General features: G+C 48.8%; 3 protein-coding genes across 3 annotated transcripts; 1 reads left to right on the top strand and 2 right to left on the bottom strand.

Moving 5' to 3' along the window:
• Positions 1 to 905: 905 nt before the first annotated feature.
• Positions 906 to 2519, top strand: LOC112885576 (putative pectinesterase 63). Its single transcript, XM_025951162.1, has 4 exons — positions 906 to 1087; positions 1202 to 1477; positions 1595 to 1784; positions 1902 to 2519. Exons 1-4 carry the CDS (start codon positions 906 to 908, stop codon positions 2517 to 2519), a joined length of 1266 nt encoding a protein of 421 aa, XP_025806947.1.
• A 4161-nt stretch (positions 2520 to 6680) lies between these two features.
• On the bottom strand, positions 6681 to 7925 carry LOC112887956. The gene has a single exon (XM_025954256.1). It carries the CDS (start codon positions 7908 to 7910, stop codon positions 7002 to 7004), a length of 909 nt encoding a protein of 302 aa, XP_025810041.1. The 5' UTR covers positions 7911 to 7925; the 3' UTR covers positions 6681 to 7001.
• Positions 7926 to 11040: 3115 nt separating this feature from the next.
• LOC112888094 (intermediate cleaving peptidase 55, mitochondrial) lies at positions 11041 to 17187 on the bottom strand. Its single transcript, XM_025954443.1, has 13 exons — positions 16878 to 17187; positions 15916 to 16023; positions 14679 to 14942; positions 14515 to 14607; positions 14173 to 14379; positions 13119 to 13222; positions 12878 to 12944; positions 12683 to 12790; positions 12462 to 12554; positions 12270 to 12360; positions 12097 to 12167; positions 11611 to 11739; positions 11041 to 11467 (listed from the first exon to the last, which is right to left on the bottom strand). The coding sequence occupies exons 1-13, from the start codon at positions 16917 to 16919 to the stop codon at positions 11357 to 11359; spliced, it is 1488 nt and encodes a 495-aa protein (XP_025810228.1). The 5' UTR covers positions 16920 to 17187; the 3' UTR covers positions 11041 to 11356.
• Between the last annotated feature and the right edge of the window lie 1326 nt (positions 17188 to 18513).

The raw sequence follows: 18513 nt of genomic DNA, 5'->3' as shown, positions 1-18513 counted from the left end.
ATGATAAGACATGAGAAGCACTGATGTGCAACACCTGCTTTTGTTAATTATCTAATACTGTTACGATCTTTGGACATGTGACTGATGATATTATGATGTTTCTCCGACGATCTATATATATATGCAGGTATATTTTGAAAATAATATATACAACATTTGAAATATACACTCAAAATATATAGTATATTGCAGGTATATTTTGCTAAAGGCGCGGCAACGCCGCGCTGTTTTCTAGTGGTTCTTGAAACTCTTTCTTCAAAATTGAGTGGCCAAGCTATTAAAAAGCATCTTTTATACTGGAATGAGGTACAAATATTCAGCTAAATACAGCTGATCGTTGTCCTGAATGCTGCAATTGAGAACAAGGTGAATAGAAAAGAAAATTGGAAAATAAAGTTAATACTTGTCCATAATATGTGAAGTCTGACCCGTAGACTTAGTGGGCCTGTATTTCGGCCCACAGTCAGTAATTGTGGGCCGGCCTGGTTTCTCTCCATTGCATCCATGATCCTCTGTTTAGTTGGAAAAAGTAGCAAAATTATCACCAATTCATTTTGACCCTCTGCAATTGCATCTTCTAGTTGTCCAACCACAGTGCCATGGTGTTCTAGTAAGTCCACATGAACTAATACTCCCCAATGCTAAAAATAAGGTAGAGGTGAGGCAATGCTCTTTCCTACAAGGATCAAGGAGGACCAGCCAACCGAAAAAAGTGATCCTGCTGCATGCATCCTCCCATTCCCCGCCAAGCCTATGAATACAATGGCTCACAATCCCATTCTTCTCTCAATAATTAAAAAGTATCACTAGAAATGCCTAGCTATAGCTAGAAAAAATTAGTCAATTTAGGTCGTCTTCGTTCTCTCTCGATCAATCTGTTCATAATCTCTTTGTTGCATTCAGCCATGGGGCACATTTGTTATGCTCCCTCACCTGTTGTTGATCGGGACACCGTGGCTGTTCTCGCGCTGCTGCTAGCAGCGTTCGTCTCGGTGGCTGCTTCGTCGCCGCCGGCGTCGGCTAACCAACCGCAGCAATCCAGCTTCGCCGTCAACACCCCCGCGAAAAAGCCGAGTCCCGGCGGCGGCGGCGGCCAGCAGGCCACCACCAGCTTCTTCGTCGGCAACGGCGGCGGCGGCCAGCAGTCCAACAGCTTGGTCATAGACAACGGCGGAGCCGGCGGGGCCAACGGCAAGGCGCCGGCGGGCTCCGGCGGCCCCGGCAGCTTCGGCGAGTTCATCGCCGAGAACGTGGAGAGCTACGCCGTGAACAAGCAGATCTACGCCGCGAAGGTGAAGAACGGCACGGGCATGTCGGCGGTGGACGCGGAGCTGTCGGCGGCGGAGGCCGGGGCCGTGCGGTGGGTGGTGAGCGCCGACGGCAAGGGCAAGTTCAGGACGATCAACGAGGCCGTGAAGGCCGTGCCGGAGAAGAACAAGAAGCGGGTCATCCTCGTCATCCGGCCGGGCACCTACGTGTAAGTAATAACCGATCGATCGCGCGCTGATTAATTATTCGTCGTCCATCGATGGACGTCGTCGTCGTCGGGCCGTCGTCAATGGCCAACGGCGATGAATGCAACCAATTAACGCAGGGAGAAGGTGCTGGTCCCGTACACGAAGCACTTCGTCACGTTCCTGGGCGACCCCAAGTACCCGCCGGTGATCATGTGGAACGACACGGCGGCGACCCACGGCAAGGACGGCGCGCCCGTCGGCACCGTCGGCAGCGCCACCGTCGCCATCGAGTCCGACTACTTCCTGGCCTCCAGCATCGTCTTCAGGGTACGTCTAAGTCTATCATCTACGAGCACCCAACCAAATCCAATCCTGCATCCCGTTCAATCGACCGGCCGACTCACCATTTGCATGCCTGCGGCTGTGGGTGATGGTGTAGAACAGAACCACGCGCCGATGGCGGCGCCGGGGCAGAAGGGCGGGCAGGCGGTGGCGCTGCGCGTGTTCGGCAGCAAGGCCGCCTTCTACAACTGCACCATCGACGGCGGGCAGGACACGCTGTACGACCACAAGGGCCTCCACTACTTCAAGGGCTGCCTCATCCAGGGCAGCGTCGACTTCATCTTCGGCTTCGGGCGGTCGCTCTACGAGGACTGCGCCATCGTGTCGGTGACGAAGCAGGTGGCGGTGCTGACGGCGCAGCAGCGGACCAAGAGCATCGTGGGCGCCATCGAGAGCGGCTTCTCCTTCCTCCGGTGCCGGATCTCCGGCGCCGGGCAGATCTACCTCGGCCGCGCGTGGGGGGACTCGTCGCGGGTGGTCTACTCGTACACCGACATGGGCAAGGAGGTGGTGCCCGTGGGGTGGGACGGCTGGAACATCCAGACGCCGGAGCGGAGCGGGATCTACTACGGCGAGTACAGGTGCTCGGGGCCCGGCGCGCTGGCGCACAAGCGCATCGGCTGGTCGCTCATCCTCAACGACGTCCAGGCCAAGCCCTTCACCGGCACGCACTTCGTCTACGGCGACTCGTGGATCCTGCCGCCGCCCAAGCTGGCCTAAATTGAAAAGCCGCCTCCTCGACGGGCCCCCGGCCCATCCGTGAGGCCCACCGGGCCGAGACCCTAGCTTTTTGATGATGGGTGGGCGCGGCTTGGCTGCTCCCGCACGCGTGCTCCGACCACGTGGCCGATACCCATTCGTCGTATTAAAGTAAGACACCGCTTTACCAGGCCGTGATTGATCCACCACAAGACCTAGAAATACCTTCGTTTACTTGCACCTGACGGAGTCCTGTTAGCGCCAAAAGGAAAAAAAAACTCCCGCCTATTAGCGCCAAGATCCGGAGAATGCATACCAGCCATATATAAAGTATATATTTTTATTCTACAAACATTCAGCCGGAACACACCACTACATCTATTATATCTAAATTCACACATCTCAACGGCAGTTGCAATGGATCCATCACCATTTTCTGCTACTGCTGCACAGGCGAGGGGTCTTGATGAAGTTCCGAATCCAACATCGAGTTTCAAGGCTCCTGATCCTCCAAGTAACTCAGAGATCTCTGGGGAAAACCTGGTTTTTTTGTCATCTACAAAATGGTTTTAAATGGTAACTAAAGAGTCAAATTGAAGAATCATAGTTGAGTGATAGAAACTGCGTACCATGGGGTATAGAAGAATTGTTCAGATCAGATTCAGACCTGATTTTCAACATTTTCTCTATTTCTTCTGCCAAATTCTCTGCATATTTGGTACAAGTAGAGTATGCTTCATCAAACTGTGACGCTCGAACAGCAATTCGGTTGAAAATTCTGCATAGAGTGGAATAGCGATTTGATATGTTCACTTTAGGATCTTCATGTATGTTGCACATGCTGCTTATATGTAGGACTTTTGCATCAACGGTCCATCTCTTTAGTATATATTTCTCCGGAACAGATTTGATATTGTTGACATCTAGTATCTTCAGTGCATGAGAACATAAGATGCCAGCAAACTCAAACTTCTTGCAACTACATAAGACAGTTGATTCCAATGAAGAAAATCTAACAGTATGTTCGTGATTTTTTCCATAGACTCTTATTTTGTACACCTTTTCTGCACCATCATCACCGCAGTAGAATAGTTCACAATTTAAAGTCTGCAGCACTTGCTCCTCAAATAACTTGAATATCGCTGGTGTATACATTGTTGTTACTTTCTTTAACATTTCCACTGCTGCCTTCGGCTTTGGTGTACTTTGTGTCGCTCTGAAATCACATGTAACCTCTTCATATCTTTTATCTCCCACTAATCTATCAAAGTGACCAAAGAATGTTAGCATGTCATGCTTTACACTAATATAACATTTTAGTTCATTATTCAGGCTTTCATTTCTTTTCATTTCTTTTTGTGGACACCATATCTGCAGAGAATGTGTTCCTGCCATAGACTAGTGCCCACAGATATCGTTTATCAAAAAGTCGCTGAAGCCATTTGTTCCCTTGAAGCTTGAATGTGGTAAGCAATTGATTCCATGCATTTATAAAATCCTCCTCTTCCTCTTGATCATAAATACATTTCTGAAATTCAATATTAAATTTCTTATAATCTTCAACAACTCCAGCAAGATGTTTGCATGCATTCTGATTCATATGCCATACACAAATTCTATGATGAGTTCGTTGTAGAACTATCTTGATTGCTTTAGCCATGGCTGCATCTTCATCTGTCAAAATAGTTTGTGGTTTCTTCCTAGACATTACATTCAAAAAGGTTCTAAACAACCAAATAAAACTCTAAGTAGTCTCATTGTATAGAAGTGCAGCACCAAAAATAGTTATCTTTTTATGATTATTGACCCCAACAATTAAACCTAGAGGACGACCATCGTCTAGTTTTCTGTATGTTGTGTCAAACCCAACAACATCACCAAATGCTTCATAGTCAGCGACCATCTTAGAATCTGCCCAGAAAATGTTTGTTATCAAATCATCCTCATCGACCTGAATGGAATAGAAAAACTTAGCATCTTCCGATGATCTTCTCTCCATATATTCCAAAACACCACTAGTGTCTCCTTTGTGTACCATCAGCGATCTCTTTGTATATAATCTATTTTTTACATCTACATGAGTGAATCCAAGATTTTCAATTCCTCCTACTTTCTTGGCCAACAAATCAACAGCTGCTTTTGTAGATATGCCTACAGATTTGGCAACTTCTATCCTTGAGATTTGTGCCTCATCAAATTTTCTTTGTGATCTTAATTGGTGCCTTTGCTCTGGAGTAGCAAGAATATGATTATGCTCGGACTCAAACTCGTACACAAAGTAGGAACCATCAATAAGGTTTATCTTCATACGTGATGGACACGAACATCGTATCTCAGGTCTATTGAAACGTAAATTCCCATCTGTTGAGTCTGATTTTTTTCTTAGGGGCACTCTTTCCTGTAAGTGTAACATGTCAACTAAAATTAGATAAATACTAAAAGATAAACGTTGTAGTGAAAGTGAAATTGTGTACCTTGATGAAAGCAACAAAATGTTCTTGTTTTTATAGTTAAAGAGTCTCCCAGATAATGAAATCCACTCTTTCGAACACTAAATTCTATCTCCCAAGCATAAGCATTGTAAAATTCGTATGCTTCTTGCTCAGAGATAAATCTCATTCCAACTTTAGGTATCATGTCTTCTGGACAAGAATTATTTTGAGATGCTGAAGTATTTTCAAGATCCTAATTTTGGTGCGAAATCAATAGACAACGAGAGATAATATAAGTGAAGTGAGTAATTCGAATGAAGGTATATTTCTTACCCCTCTCAATTGTGGTGATGTTCCTAGGTTTTCCCCAGAGGTCTCTTAGTTACTTGGAGGATCAGGAGCCTTGAAACTCGATGTTGGATTCAGAACATCATCAAAACCCCTCGCCTGTGCAGCAGTAGCAGAAAATGGTGATGGATCCATTGCAGCTACCGTTGAGATGTGTGAATTTAGATATAATAGATGTAGTGGTGTGTTGCGGCTGAATGTTTGTAGAATAAAAAATATATACTTTATATATGGCTGGTATACATTCTCCAGATCTTGGCGCTAATAGGCGGGAGTTTTTTTTCCTTTTGGCGCTAAACAGGACTCCATCAGGTGCAAGTAAACGGAGGTATTTCTAGGTCTTGTGGTGGATCAATCACGGCCTGGTAAAGCGGAATCTTACTTTAATATGACGAATGGGTATCGGCCACGTGGCCGGAGCACGCATGGGAGCACGCATTATTCATTTCCTCTTCATGTATGTTTTGGCATAGCTGTATACCTACTAATCACAGTTTTGTAACCTAACAGCATCTACGCCGTTTATAAAGAAAACTAAACTTTGTAGCAGGGCTATACTTAAATCATGTTTGGATCCGAGTGCTAATAGATGAAAATACTAAACTTTAACATTGGGGAAAAAACCTTGGGGGTCGATTGGGAAAAGTAACTAGATGAAGCGGAAATGCAACCATCCAAACATCAAATATGACTAATGGAGTAGGCTAGTAGGCTGAACTTTAGCATGGATATATATACTCGTATATGCTAAAATTTAGCGTTCAACTTTAACTTCTCCAGGCATACCTTTTAATTTTAATTAAAGAGATAAAAGAAGTATCTCATGCTACGATTGGGTCTGGATTATAACAGATTATTACCCAAAGCGACGACGTTGCTCGAAAACAGAAACCGGAACGGCGACAAATGTTGGTGTCAGACTGTCAGTGGTGTGCACTGCAGAGGAGAGGGGAACAGGGGCAGCAGGTTGCATTCGCGCACAGCGACGCCGGCGCGCGACGGGTCCGGCGCAGACGGAATCTATTGAAGGCCCCGACGGCGACGGGCACCACCACCACCTGACATCAACCGCCGCGACGGCGACGGCGATCTATCCGGGGTCAAATCCAGCCCGCCGCCGCTTGAATGCGCGTCCCGTCCAGCATCCAGAGCTGAGCCCTTCTTCCTGAATCCTGACGAGCGCACAAGAACTACGGCCACGGCCGACGGCAGCTCTGTCGTCTGCTCCAGTTAATCCAACCTAGCCGACCGATCGATGCGTTCAAATTAAAGCTGCGGGCAGCAGCAGCGCCCGTACGAGCGGTAGCTCGACGCAGTAACGCAGTGGCAGTTGGCAGCCAGCTGATCGATCGGTCGATCTCCGTGGCCGGACATCATCAAGAACACGGCAGCACAGCGAGCGGAATTAAGAACACCATCGATCGATACATAGTACTTTCGGGGGGTTTTATAGCGGCAGGGAAATTAAAACGGACCGTACATGCGTGTGTGCGTGGATTATTCGGAACGAAACTGAACAGTGCTGGTGGTCGGAGTAATGGAGCTGGAGCGAGCTCCCCCAATCTCGCCGCGGTTCCTCGTCGTCGTCTCTGTCTCTCTGATGGACGGCAGAACTAGGGAGGTCTTCTCCTTTTTTTTTCTTCTCTCTGACGTGGTGGTAGCTCGTAGCTGTGAATAATGGTGGATGGGCGGTAGCAGTAAATGGCGAAGGGCGGAAAGGGTATCAGTTCTTGGCGGCCACCGCGTCGGCGTGCTTGCGCGCCGGCACCTCCGTGCTCATCTCCTTGAGCTTCTCCTCGACCTTGTCAATGGCCGCAGCGGTGTCGCCCTTCTCCTCCTCCTCCTTGGTCTTCTTCTCTTCCCCGGCGGCGGCGGGGGCCTCCTCTTTCTTCTCCTCCTCCACGGCGCCCTCCTTCTTGGCCGCCACCTCCTCCTTCGCCGCAGCGCCGTTGCCGTTGCCGTTGCCGGCGACGTCAACAGCCCTGGCAGCCGCGGCCGCGGCGGCCGGCGGCGGCCCGTCGGCCTCGAAGGCCTCGACGGGGAAGCTCCTGGACAGGCCCCCGATGGCCTTGCAGTGCAGCTTCCCCTGCGGCGGGTCGTCGACGCAGATCTCGTGGAGCGTGACCCAGATGAGCATCTCCTTGGCCTTGACCCCGGTGATCTTCTTGAGCCGCCCCTTCTCCGCCACCGCCGACACCTCGGCGCCGTACGAGACGTGGCGCCCCGCCCGGGCGAAGTAGTGGTCCACCTTGCGGCGCTGCTTGAGCCACACGAACCCCGTCTCCTCCACGTACCCGCACTCGACGATGTCCTTGAGCGGGAGCAGGCCGCTGGGGAGCCCCGTCTCCTGCAGCAGGAACCGGGTCTTCTCCTGCCCCGCCGCGTCGCCCACGTAGATCTCCGCCTTGGCGCGCACGTCCTCCGGGATCGTCAGCGTCATCGTCGGTGGTGCTGGGGGAGGAGGAAGAATGGAGGAGACGCGACGCCGGCGGCGGCGGCGGAGTGGTGTGGGAGCAGTGAGCGGGTGGAGGGGGTTAGTTGGAGGCAAGGATGGCGTGCTCGGAGAAGGGAGAGCGAGGCGTCCGCTTATATAGGAGAGATCGCCGGAGACGGGAGGAGTGTCCCAGCTCATGTACAAGGTGAATTTAGTTGGGTTCTTCTGAAAAAAGAAAGAAACCTAATTTAGGCCCTGTTCGTTTCCTACCCTCTAAACTTTAGACCCATCACATCAAAGAGAATCTTGCTATTTAGAAGTATTAAATAAAATGTGTTTATAAAACTTTTTCACAGCTGGGTGCTAATTCGCGAGACAAATTTAACGAGCCTAATTAATCCATAATCTGCCACAGTGATGCTACAGTAATCATCCACTAATCATTGACTAATATACCTCGTTAGATTCGTCTCGCGAATTAGCACTGGGGTTCTGCAATTAGTTTTGTAATTAGACTTTATTTAATACTTCTAAATAACAAGATTCTCTTTGATGTGACCCCTCTAAAATTTAGGCCCCAGGAAACGAACACACCCTTAGTTGGGATGTGGTTGGGAGTTGCCATCGCAATGCGATCTCCCATCACCTTTCCCTTGGGGAATGAATTCATTTTGATTTTGATCTTGATCTGGTGGTGTCATTGGAAGACCTCACCTCCACCTCTGTCACTTCCACACTCACACTCAGGACGCCACTGACGCTACAGGCTCCGTGGCACGTCCTCCACTCCACGACGTCGACACGGCACCAGCAAGCAAGCAACAATTTTTTTTATGTTAAACATGACGAGACTATCCAAAAGGATTTTCTTTTTCTTGCGCATGGAGGATCAGGATGAGTTGAGTTCCAGTCGCGGTCTCGCTGCAGTGGACAGACGGGGAGACGATCGCCGGCCGGGCCCGGACGGGATCGCGACGGTGCTCCGCCTCGGCCGTGACACGGGCTGGCCTGCGGGCGTCGCGTCGGGCGGATCCAGCGACGGCGGCGGCGGGCGGCCGTCGATCCCGGATCCGACCGCCGCACGTGCGCCGGCCGCCCGGAGTGACATAAATGGGGCGCGGTTGGTTGGGGACGGGGGGCGGGGAGCGGTGAGGGGAGCGAGGCCGGTGGTGCCGCGGCTTGAATGCCAACCAGCTGCCCCACCAGCTCATGGCAGCTTCGCCGTGGGCAGTGCATCCGCGTCGCGCTCCGGCTCCGTCCCGTTGAGCAGGTGGCGCACTGCTCATCGTCCCTGTTTGGATTACAAGTAATCACGCTAGGATTAGCTTGCATCTCCGCGTCGACGACGGCATGGCGGTCGTCCACGAGAGGACGGCCGGCTATTCTGGAAAGGCGGGTTTTGACCTGGTCGCCGCCGCCGGGGCTGTCCGTCAGCGAGACCATGCGGTGCTGACGACGGCAGAGCTCCAACGGCGAGCTCACAACCGGCCAACCAACCGAGAAGCACACCCAGCATTGAATCCTGACACGCTGCACACAGGCCGCGTCGGAGCGGTGTGCCGCCGGCATCGGCAGCGGGGGCGGAGCCGTCCAGAATGGCGATCCGATCCAGACCGTTCCAGAGGGATCTGGACGCCCAGGCTGGCTCGAGTTACCACGACAAGCCGGGTGCGATTTGAATGCGGGAGAGGAGCAGAGCGGAGGCGCCATGCACACGCGTCTCCGAACTCTGGCGCGGCGCAGGCGACTCTTCAATGCCGCCTCTGCTGCCAGGAGACGGTGCCTGCACTGCGCACGGTCAAAGCCGTGGCGTGGCGAGGGGGTTCCGGCAGACGGCAGTTGCCGCCTGCAGGGCAGCTCGCTCAGTCTCTTCACTGCGCTGCGCCGCTGCTGTGCATCATGGAGCAGGCGTCGCATACCACTAATTAAAAATATTAAATGTAGATTAATTATAAAATTAATTATATAGATGAAGATTAATTCACGAGATAAATCTATTACGTCTAATTAATTTACCGCTGGCATATAACAATATTGTTAAATTATAAACTAATTAAATTTAATGGATTCGTCTCGTTAATTAGCCTCCATCTATACAATTAGTTTTATAATTAATTTATATTTAGTATTTATATTGAATATCCGATAGAATAGGATTTAAAGTTTAGTCGGGCGTTAGAGTTACATTGGCCGCTCGTCGGCGGCAGCGGCTCAGCACTTTGATCAGGACGGTTGGGACGAAGGCGACGCGTCGGAGGCTCACAGTGCAGGGCTACTACTGTAGGGAGATCGCGCCCGCGCTACATGTGCCTTCGCTCGCTTTCAGAAATTAGTTTTAAATGTCCCTGAGAGAAACAATTTTTTAGTGGTTTTGGGCAAAGACCATGTCTTAATGTGTTAGGATCTATTTACATCCATATGGAGATGACTAAACTTTAATTACATCATATCGGATGTTCGGACATCAATTAGACAATTAGAAATATTAAATATAGAATAATTATAAAACTAATTGCATAAATGAAGACTAATTCATAAGATGAATTTATTAAACCTAATTAATCCATCATTAGATATGTTTACTGTAGTACAATATTGCCAAATTATGGACGTATCGTGAATTAGTCTCTATTTATGCAATTAGTTTCGCTATTTATGCAATTAGTTTCATAATTAATGTATATTTAATATTTCTAATTAGTATCTAAATATACGATATATATATACACGATATGATAAGAGGTTCGGAGTATCAAACACCGCGTTAACGGTGTTCGTAAAATGTGAGAGACGGCCGGCCGGCGCCGTCACTCTCACTTGTGACCTGAGGCGGTGAGGCCACCGGACCCTCGGAGGGTGCGTGCATGCGTGGGCGTCCGGTGGCCCCGTACGACGCGCCTTCGCTGCCCTGCCCCCCGCATTCAAAGCAGCCCGGCAGCACGGCGCCATGGATGGCCACGGCCCCGCGCTCCGCTGCTGTTGGGCTGCGCTCCGAGCTTCCCCCGTCCGTGCGCGGCCGGGCACCCACCCAGTACCACCCGGCCTGACCACACGCAGCCGCTGCGCCGTGCACAGTGCACGCGGAGACCCGGCGCAACCTAACAGCGGGTACGGGGAGGCCGGGCACCCGCACACTCATCATGGGCGCCGCGGCGCGCCTCCCTCCGCGCACCGCCCGCCCCGGCACGACGGGGCGATGATGCTGGCCGCGACGACGGCGAGGTCTCACCCGCGCCTGTCACGCCGGGCATGCCGGTTGCAAGTTAGATAGATCCATCCGGGCTTTCCTACCTGTCGGCCAACCGCAGGGGACGACGACGGGTAACCGTGTGATGAGGCACACGCGCAGCTCCCCTGCCTGCCGCCATGAATGGATGCAGTACAATGTTTCGAAAAAAATAAATAAAAATGAACGGATGTACGAAAACCATCTTGTGATTTCCCGGCACGACGAGCAGGTTGCTAACACTTGTTGTTCCACCCTTGCCCCCGCGACCATACAGAGTATCAATGGACGCAGACGCAGCATACACCCGCCCGCTCCGGAGCATGGCCGAGCTTCGGCACCAATGAATGCCAACGTGCCGCGGCTGCGACGACGATGCTGGCAGTATGGGCACGTCCGCCGTCGACGCGCCCCTCGATCAGCTCCAGGCAGCTCGCAGTTCATGGCCGTCCGCCGCCGCTGACTCCCCGCCCATGCTCATCAGAGTGGTCAGGTGCGGGATCTCCTTGGGCACCGACGCCGTCAGCACCTGCACCCAAAGCCAGCCAGCCAACCAACCAGTCAGTCCAATCCAATCCAATCCGTTCACCCCGGCGGCGAGTGACCGGCAACATTCACCGGCACCCAACGCCCGAGCGGGCAGAGCAGAAAAAGCCACACCCTAGTACGTACCTCGTGGCCGTCCTCGGTGACGAGGACCTCATCCTCGATGCGGATCCCGATGCCGCGGAACCTCCCCGGCGCACGCTCGTTCAGGACCGGCGACGGCGGGATGTACACTCCGGGCTCGATCGTGATCACCTGCATTCACATGCAGCATCCGCCTCGTCAGCCGGCGATGGAGGGAGCTCCGAAGATTGACCCCCCGACAATGGAGTTATCTGACGGAAGTATTGGTGCCCTGGGCCGCCATCCGGCAATGGCAGCGCGGCACATCGCTGCACTAGGTGACAACAGCGCAGGAGATACCGCAGGTTACGGTGGCACGCCGGATAAGGAAAGGAGAGCACAGTGTTACAGGCCTACAGCCTAATACTCTGAGAGTCCAGCTGGAGAGGTTGTACCAAAGGTTCAGGGCAAAACAGAAGAAAGTGGACCGGAAACAGAATAACTAGGGTAGGAGAAGGAGGAGGAAGAGGCCATCGAACGGCTACTTACGACGCCTGGCTCCAAGGGCTTGTCCTTGGGGAGTGTCACCGAGTCATGAATGTCCATGCCTAACGAGTGACCTGGAATCCGGGACACCACACAGATGGACATGTTTATGCTCTGGTCCCCCCGGGGGTGCATTCAACACCAAATCTAAAGAACAGGTGGACAGCGGAACTGACCTATCGCGGTCGGGTTCAGGTAGTTGTATTGGATGGATTTCCCCTTCTCCAGGATGCCCAGCTCTTGGAATCCCTTTATCAGCATCTTTACCTGCATCCGAGAGATTTTGAGATGAGGATCTTCTGAGATGAAATTTAAGATACGTATTTGCAAGAAACTGAAGGAGAACCAGAATGACAGCAAAGATGTACCGAATGATTGTGTATCTCATTTATGCTCGTGCCTGGTTTACAGAGCTTTATGCACTCCTTATTCGTCTCCAGTATTAGGCTGTACAGCTCTTCCTGGGGTCAGTCATGATGAGGATTTGAGCTATGAGATCGAGTCTCCAAAACACCAGACTGGACCGATTGTTTCTAGAGTACACGAGTACTGTGTCAACATAAAGAGGGCAGTAAAATTGAGCACTTACCTGAGCAGGTGAAAATCTGCCACAGGGTGGCCATGTTCGAGTCAGGTCGCTAAGGTAGCCATGATACTCGCAGCCAACATCCATGAGCAGAAGATCACCTGTTTTGATCTGCGAAACAGCTGCGTTATTGACTTTACAAGAAAAATAGCACTAAGGTGTGGAATGATCTAACGACGGACAATAAAAAGTCCTCACTTTGCTATCGTTTCTTGAGTAGTGTATGACGCTGCCATTTGCACCTCCACCAACTACAGGATGGAACCTAGGACACAGAAACAAAACACAAGGTAAATCATCTGATACTAGCACCTTGCTCCATCAAAAAGGAAAATGAGTCCCTTGATCCAATTATGATCTCATGTTGCATATGCACAACTTAATTCAGCTATCAATTAATAAATGAATGGATAGGAAGAATACACGGCAGAATGCTTACGCCATTCTTTGGGCACCTCTCATTTTGCACTCATATTCAATCTTAGCTGCCAGCTGGCTTTCCTCCCTGTGGGTCCTTGAAAGCAACATTGTTTGTAAAAGAGACTGATCAAGAGAAGAGAATAAGTCAGTACTCCCGAAAGATTCAAGTTGTCGCACATATTCAAGTCAAATAGTTAATACAGTATTTATGTGCCCCGAAGAGAGTCACTTGATCTTATATTTTAGACTTTTAGGCTTGATACTTTGTGTCTTGCATCCTGCCTTCTCCCTAATTGAGCTAGAAATTCCAGACGTACTATATTTTCATGAGCTCGTACTATATTTTCATGAGCTATTGTTGGAGGCCCAACCACCCAACCAATATTAGGGAGACACATTATGTGGGGAGTCTGAGTGCACAAATATGAGTTATGGAGCCAACCAGGAGGCAGGGAAATATGTGCATCACAGCATGGTACGTATAATCATTAGGGAAACTGTGCACCTTTGGGTTTATCAAACCAAAAAGGACTACATAATTTCAGCGGGCACTCTTGGAGGCCCAACCAATAAGTGAGACGAACTATGTTGGGTGCCTGAATGCACAAACCTGAGTTATGAAGCCAACCAGGAGGCAGCAAAAAATGAGCAGGACAGCATAGTATGGATAGTCATTATGGAAATAGTGTACCTTTGGGTTTACCGAACCAAAAAGGACTACATATTCATTCATAACTATCTAATTAGCTAAGGCACGTTGGGTCTCTGTCTAGTCCTATACCAACAGTTCTTTCCGCATCAACACCAACAGTTCACCTAAGAAATAAAAACCCTCTTGACCCTTCCCAACCCAACCACTCTAGTTCCTAATAACTGCATCAGATAGAAGCTAAGCAAACATTCTGAATTGCAGTATCAAACACATTTCAGTTGCAGGGTTGAACTAAAACATTCTGAATTGCAGTATCAAACACATTTCAGCAAACTCTCTTTGCAGGGTTGAACTAAGAATTTAAGACTATGTACTAAGATCGTGGAATGCCAGAGGTATTTTTTTCTAAAACAAATTATACCTGAGAAACAATAGATGCTGATTCCCTCATTAACTTAATTTCAGATTTTGACTTGATCCACCGTAATTCATCGGTGTAACATGTAAGATCTTTTACTTTATTGTTGAGTGATGCCCGACGGAAGGCATCCAAGTTCTTGTAAGAAGATGATGATGTCTTTACATTGTGATATATCCCCTTTGACCGCTCGATCATTTCAGGAAGGATCTGTATTACAGTAGCAATGGTGTTAGCGGTGGAAATTCAGTAATTGACGACTAACAAAGTTGTACAAGCAGGAAATAACAGGTAGTGATCAAAATTGACAGAACAAATAATGCTGGCAGAAATCCGAGTGCAGACCTTTTGCATCTGACTAAGTGGAAATGCTTTATCTGCTTTAAAGAATTCCACAGCTGCCTCAACTCCAGCAGTTTGACCTTGCCAAACTACATCCTAGCAGAATAACACATTAATAAGAATTATGTGGCATACCTAGAAAAGGTATCAGAATAAGAGTTCATTACCTCCTTATTTTTATCAGGCATGAACATGCATAGTCCGGTTTCTTCACTCAAAACTGCTATGCCACCAGGTTGCGTACAACCAGTAATGTACAGGTAGTCACCATTCTGTCTGAATGGATATGGCACTACATCAGTCATCATCTGCTGATCAGCAGAGGCAATAATGGCCAAGCTCTTTTCTGGCAGCACCTCCAAAAGCTTTTTTCTTCTAGAGATATACTCCTCATTTGTGATGCCTGGTGTGATTTCTCCATCAGCTAATAACTGGCTCATAGTGACACAATGTTTAAGAAACAAATACAACCAAGTAGATCGATAAAAAAAATAATAGAAGGGTGAAATTTAGCAAGATTTGTACATACGCATATTTCAATGGATGTGAATATTACAGATGTGGGCATATTTGGCATAACACCTGTTGTGGACCAGATTATTTGCTCTTGTAACTTATAAGGTGGGCTAATTAATTTATTTGATAATATTAAGTACTCTGTGTAGATCCAATTCATAATACAAGACGAAATCGTAAGCAATGGAGGCAACATTCTACCCTAACTTCAAGTCTTCAACTTCTCTGTACGAGGATTACAATGCTTATGGCTAAGTTATGCTTGAAAACGAACTGCATACCAGGCCCTAGCTATAGATACTAATACAGAACAAGAGGAACTTAAGATGGTAAGATATTATATTGAGTGGCACAAAAAATGGTAATTTTACTATGGGAGAAAAGAGATGCATATGTTTCCCATCCTGCAGGATCTCTCACAAAGAAATTCAAGTTTTCTAACAAGATTGGAAAGTATGCACACGAATTGATTGCATTGCCTATATGTAAATGGTACTGACATAGCTAATAGGCAACATATTACAGAACTCAGAAAACAGATACGTGCAAAACACAATGTGACCTTTAGCGGTGTCTAAACTTGAAGACACTGGCCCGTTTGGATGTCATTGTTTTAGAAAATCATGGTATCAAGAAACCAGTGTTTTAGAAACAGAGGGTGTGAAAATCATGGCTTAGAAAAAAGAGGCTCCGAGTTTTAGCAATACCATGGTTTCCAAAACTATAAAATTTGTTGTATCTAAACACCTTATAAAACCAAAGTTATTCTGTAAAACTGCAGTATTTCCCTAAAACTCTAAAAAACCTTTGCACCCAAACAGGGCCAAGTGTCAGAATGCCTGCAAAATTTGGCACCACATCAAGTAAAAGTAATGAGAACGGCAGTACCTCAGGGTGTGACTGGGGTGTCGGTTGGCCAATATCGACTATTCCTCCAGAGGTATATGCAGCTCGCTGTATCAAACCATGAGAAGCAAATAGAAATCGAGGTGCTACCTGGGTGCAACATTGCAAGAAAGATACGAATCAGTAGTGGCAAACAATGGTAAAAGAGAGATATCTGCTTTGTGTCCTTGACATCTAACTGCAGGCACTCAGTCCACATGTCACAATAATTTAGGAGAAAAGAGAAAGGTCATTGGTAGCCCAGCCTGAGAAAAGAATTTGCCACTTCTCTCATCAGGAAAGGGAAGTTTGGCCATTCAGACTAACCAACCAAATACATAACAAGTTAACAGCTATTCTTTGCTCTAGTGCTCTGATTCAGTCGACAATCAGGAAATACAAGCGTAGCTGTGAGTTGCGACAAGCTAAATCTTCCTACTTACAAGGAAAACGAGGCAAGTGCAATCTACACGACTTCACCCAAATTAACAAAGAGCACCACCTAAAATTGAAAGAAGCTTTACTGGCACAACATAGAGGAATTTTTCCTGACAACTAATCCAATCATCCCACCGAGGCCATCCCAAACTATTTCACCTATAGGATAATATTACATGTGCCCTCCATTCCAAGCCTCACCAATATTTCTACGAGACAGAATAAAATTTCAGCAAAACTTCAGCCTCCAAGATGCTACCTTGAAGCTACTCGCGCCCAATCCAATCACCAGAGCCCAGAATATTTGAGCTTCTGTTCATCCAACTCAGCAAAAAGCCGCATCCCAAGCATCAGCCATTCGGAAGAGCTATACGACGCGTCCGGAGGACCCGCCGCCGAAGCAAGCAAAGCAGCGCCCGCAGAATCCCACCCCTCCCCTCCGAGAAAATGAAAAATCGGAAAAGGGCGAGAAGGGACGGAGGGTGGGGCAAAAGGAGAGACGGGAGGTGCTTCAGCGATCTGCTTACCTCGGTTGCTCGCAGCGTTCTCCGTAGCAGCCGCGCCGCCATGGCCGTCGGCAGGAAAAAAAATTAGGTGGGGACGGTCCCCAAACGCTCTCCCGTGCGGATCCGCGCTTGCGTGGACAGTCTGAGCATCTCACGGCGACTTGGTGGAGCGCCTCCGCAGCAAAGCTCGCTTGCTCAGCTCCGTTCCCAGGCGGCGGTGGCTCGGCTCCCACGCACTGGTGGTCTGATGCTCAGACCTCCGCCACTCTTCTAACGGGAAGCAGTCGAAACACCTTGCCCTGTCGAGTAATCTCCGTTGATATGCGTGGGATCTTTATTCAATGCTCGTTTTGTTCAATTTGATTCATGGAGGCATGTTTGAGTGTTTGAGCTTAGTTGGCTCGGTAAATTTGCTCATCAGGGTTCCACAGTTTCAGTAGCTTTTACCTGAATTTTTTGTTTATAAATTACAGATAATAAAGTTCCAAATCATTCGTGGTACAAGTTGTATTTTACATGCTTTAGTATAAAAAAAAATTGAAATAAACTATTTGGCATTCGTTGTGGAAGAAGTTGAGATCGATTTGCTCCCAGAGCAGATGTCCGAAGGATGGCTGTCAGCTCCCAAGAATTCAAAAACCAATGGATTACAGTATCTTCGATCAACGAATGGTGCTTGCTGTGATATGGTGCAATTGCTTGATGACTTCATATCCCGTGAAGTGTCAACAATGGTAGTTTCAGTTAGATAAAGGAGGCAAACAAGTATTCTATGATGAATTGGATAACACAGTACACTTATTATTATCAACGAACATCTCGTCAATAATTTTTTAGAGCTACCTACATCTCACCGTTCCCATTCCATGGAGCAGGACATTGTGGACTGGGTTGCCGGCAGATATGTCCCGTACGGGCGGCCTGCTAGAGCTGGCTCTCCACCATGGGTATCGCCATCACGCCGTGAACCTTGCCATGTACCTCACGGGCACCATGCACCTGTCGAGCATGGTGGGCTGCGAAAGCCGTCATTGACTCAGGGGCACCTCCTTCCTTCTCTGCCCTCGATGGATTCCCTACCGACTCCTTCCTTGGACGAGCGGCGGCGGCCAAGGCGGCAGCAGATGGGGGAGGGGAAAGCAGCGGCAGATATCTCGAACTCGCACCTCGATCAAGCAAATTGAGCCAAGCCAAGCCAACGAGCGAATAAGGTGGAAGCCGAGCCGAGCGAAACGAGGAGCTAAGAGCTCTGCCAGAGTCCTAGGCAGGCGTCGGATCCACTGGATGCCCATGCGGCGTTCATCAAGTGCGGGTCCCCACGGGAGGGTATTTGGGAACCGTCCGCACCTAATTTTTTTTTCCGTCGGCAGCCTCCCCTAAAACCTTGCTCGAGTTCGCTTCTTCGCTCTCCTGGCGTCTCCCTTCTCTCTCTAGCGGTCACCAATCTTAAAGCACGTCTGATCTACTACGTTGTTTGTAAGATGGACGAGACAGGTGAATTCGCTTGTTCGCCTAATGGGCATGGAACGCGATTACGCAGATCTGAATTTTAGGTCAGTGATATGATTTTGACTAGGATTTGTTCAAAGAATCACAAATTGGAATACAAAGGACGGGCGCTATGAACGGTCTGAGTCACCACTTGCTAGTTTTGAAA

The sequence above is a fragment of the Panicum hallii genome, chromosome 3 (assembly GCF_002211085.1).
Source record: "Panicum hallii strain FIL2 chromosome 3, PHallii_v3.1, whole genome shotgun sequence".
NCBI classification, from domain to species: Eukaryota; Viridiplantae; Streptophyta; class Magnoliopsida; order Poales; family Poaceae; genus Panicum; species Panicum hallii.
Note: the sequence above shows the minus strand (reverse complement) of the source record. Positions and strands in the feature narration are given on the sequence as shown.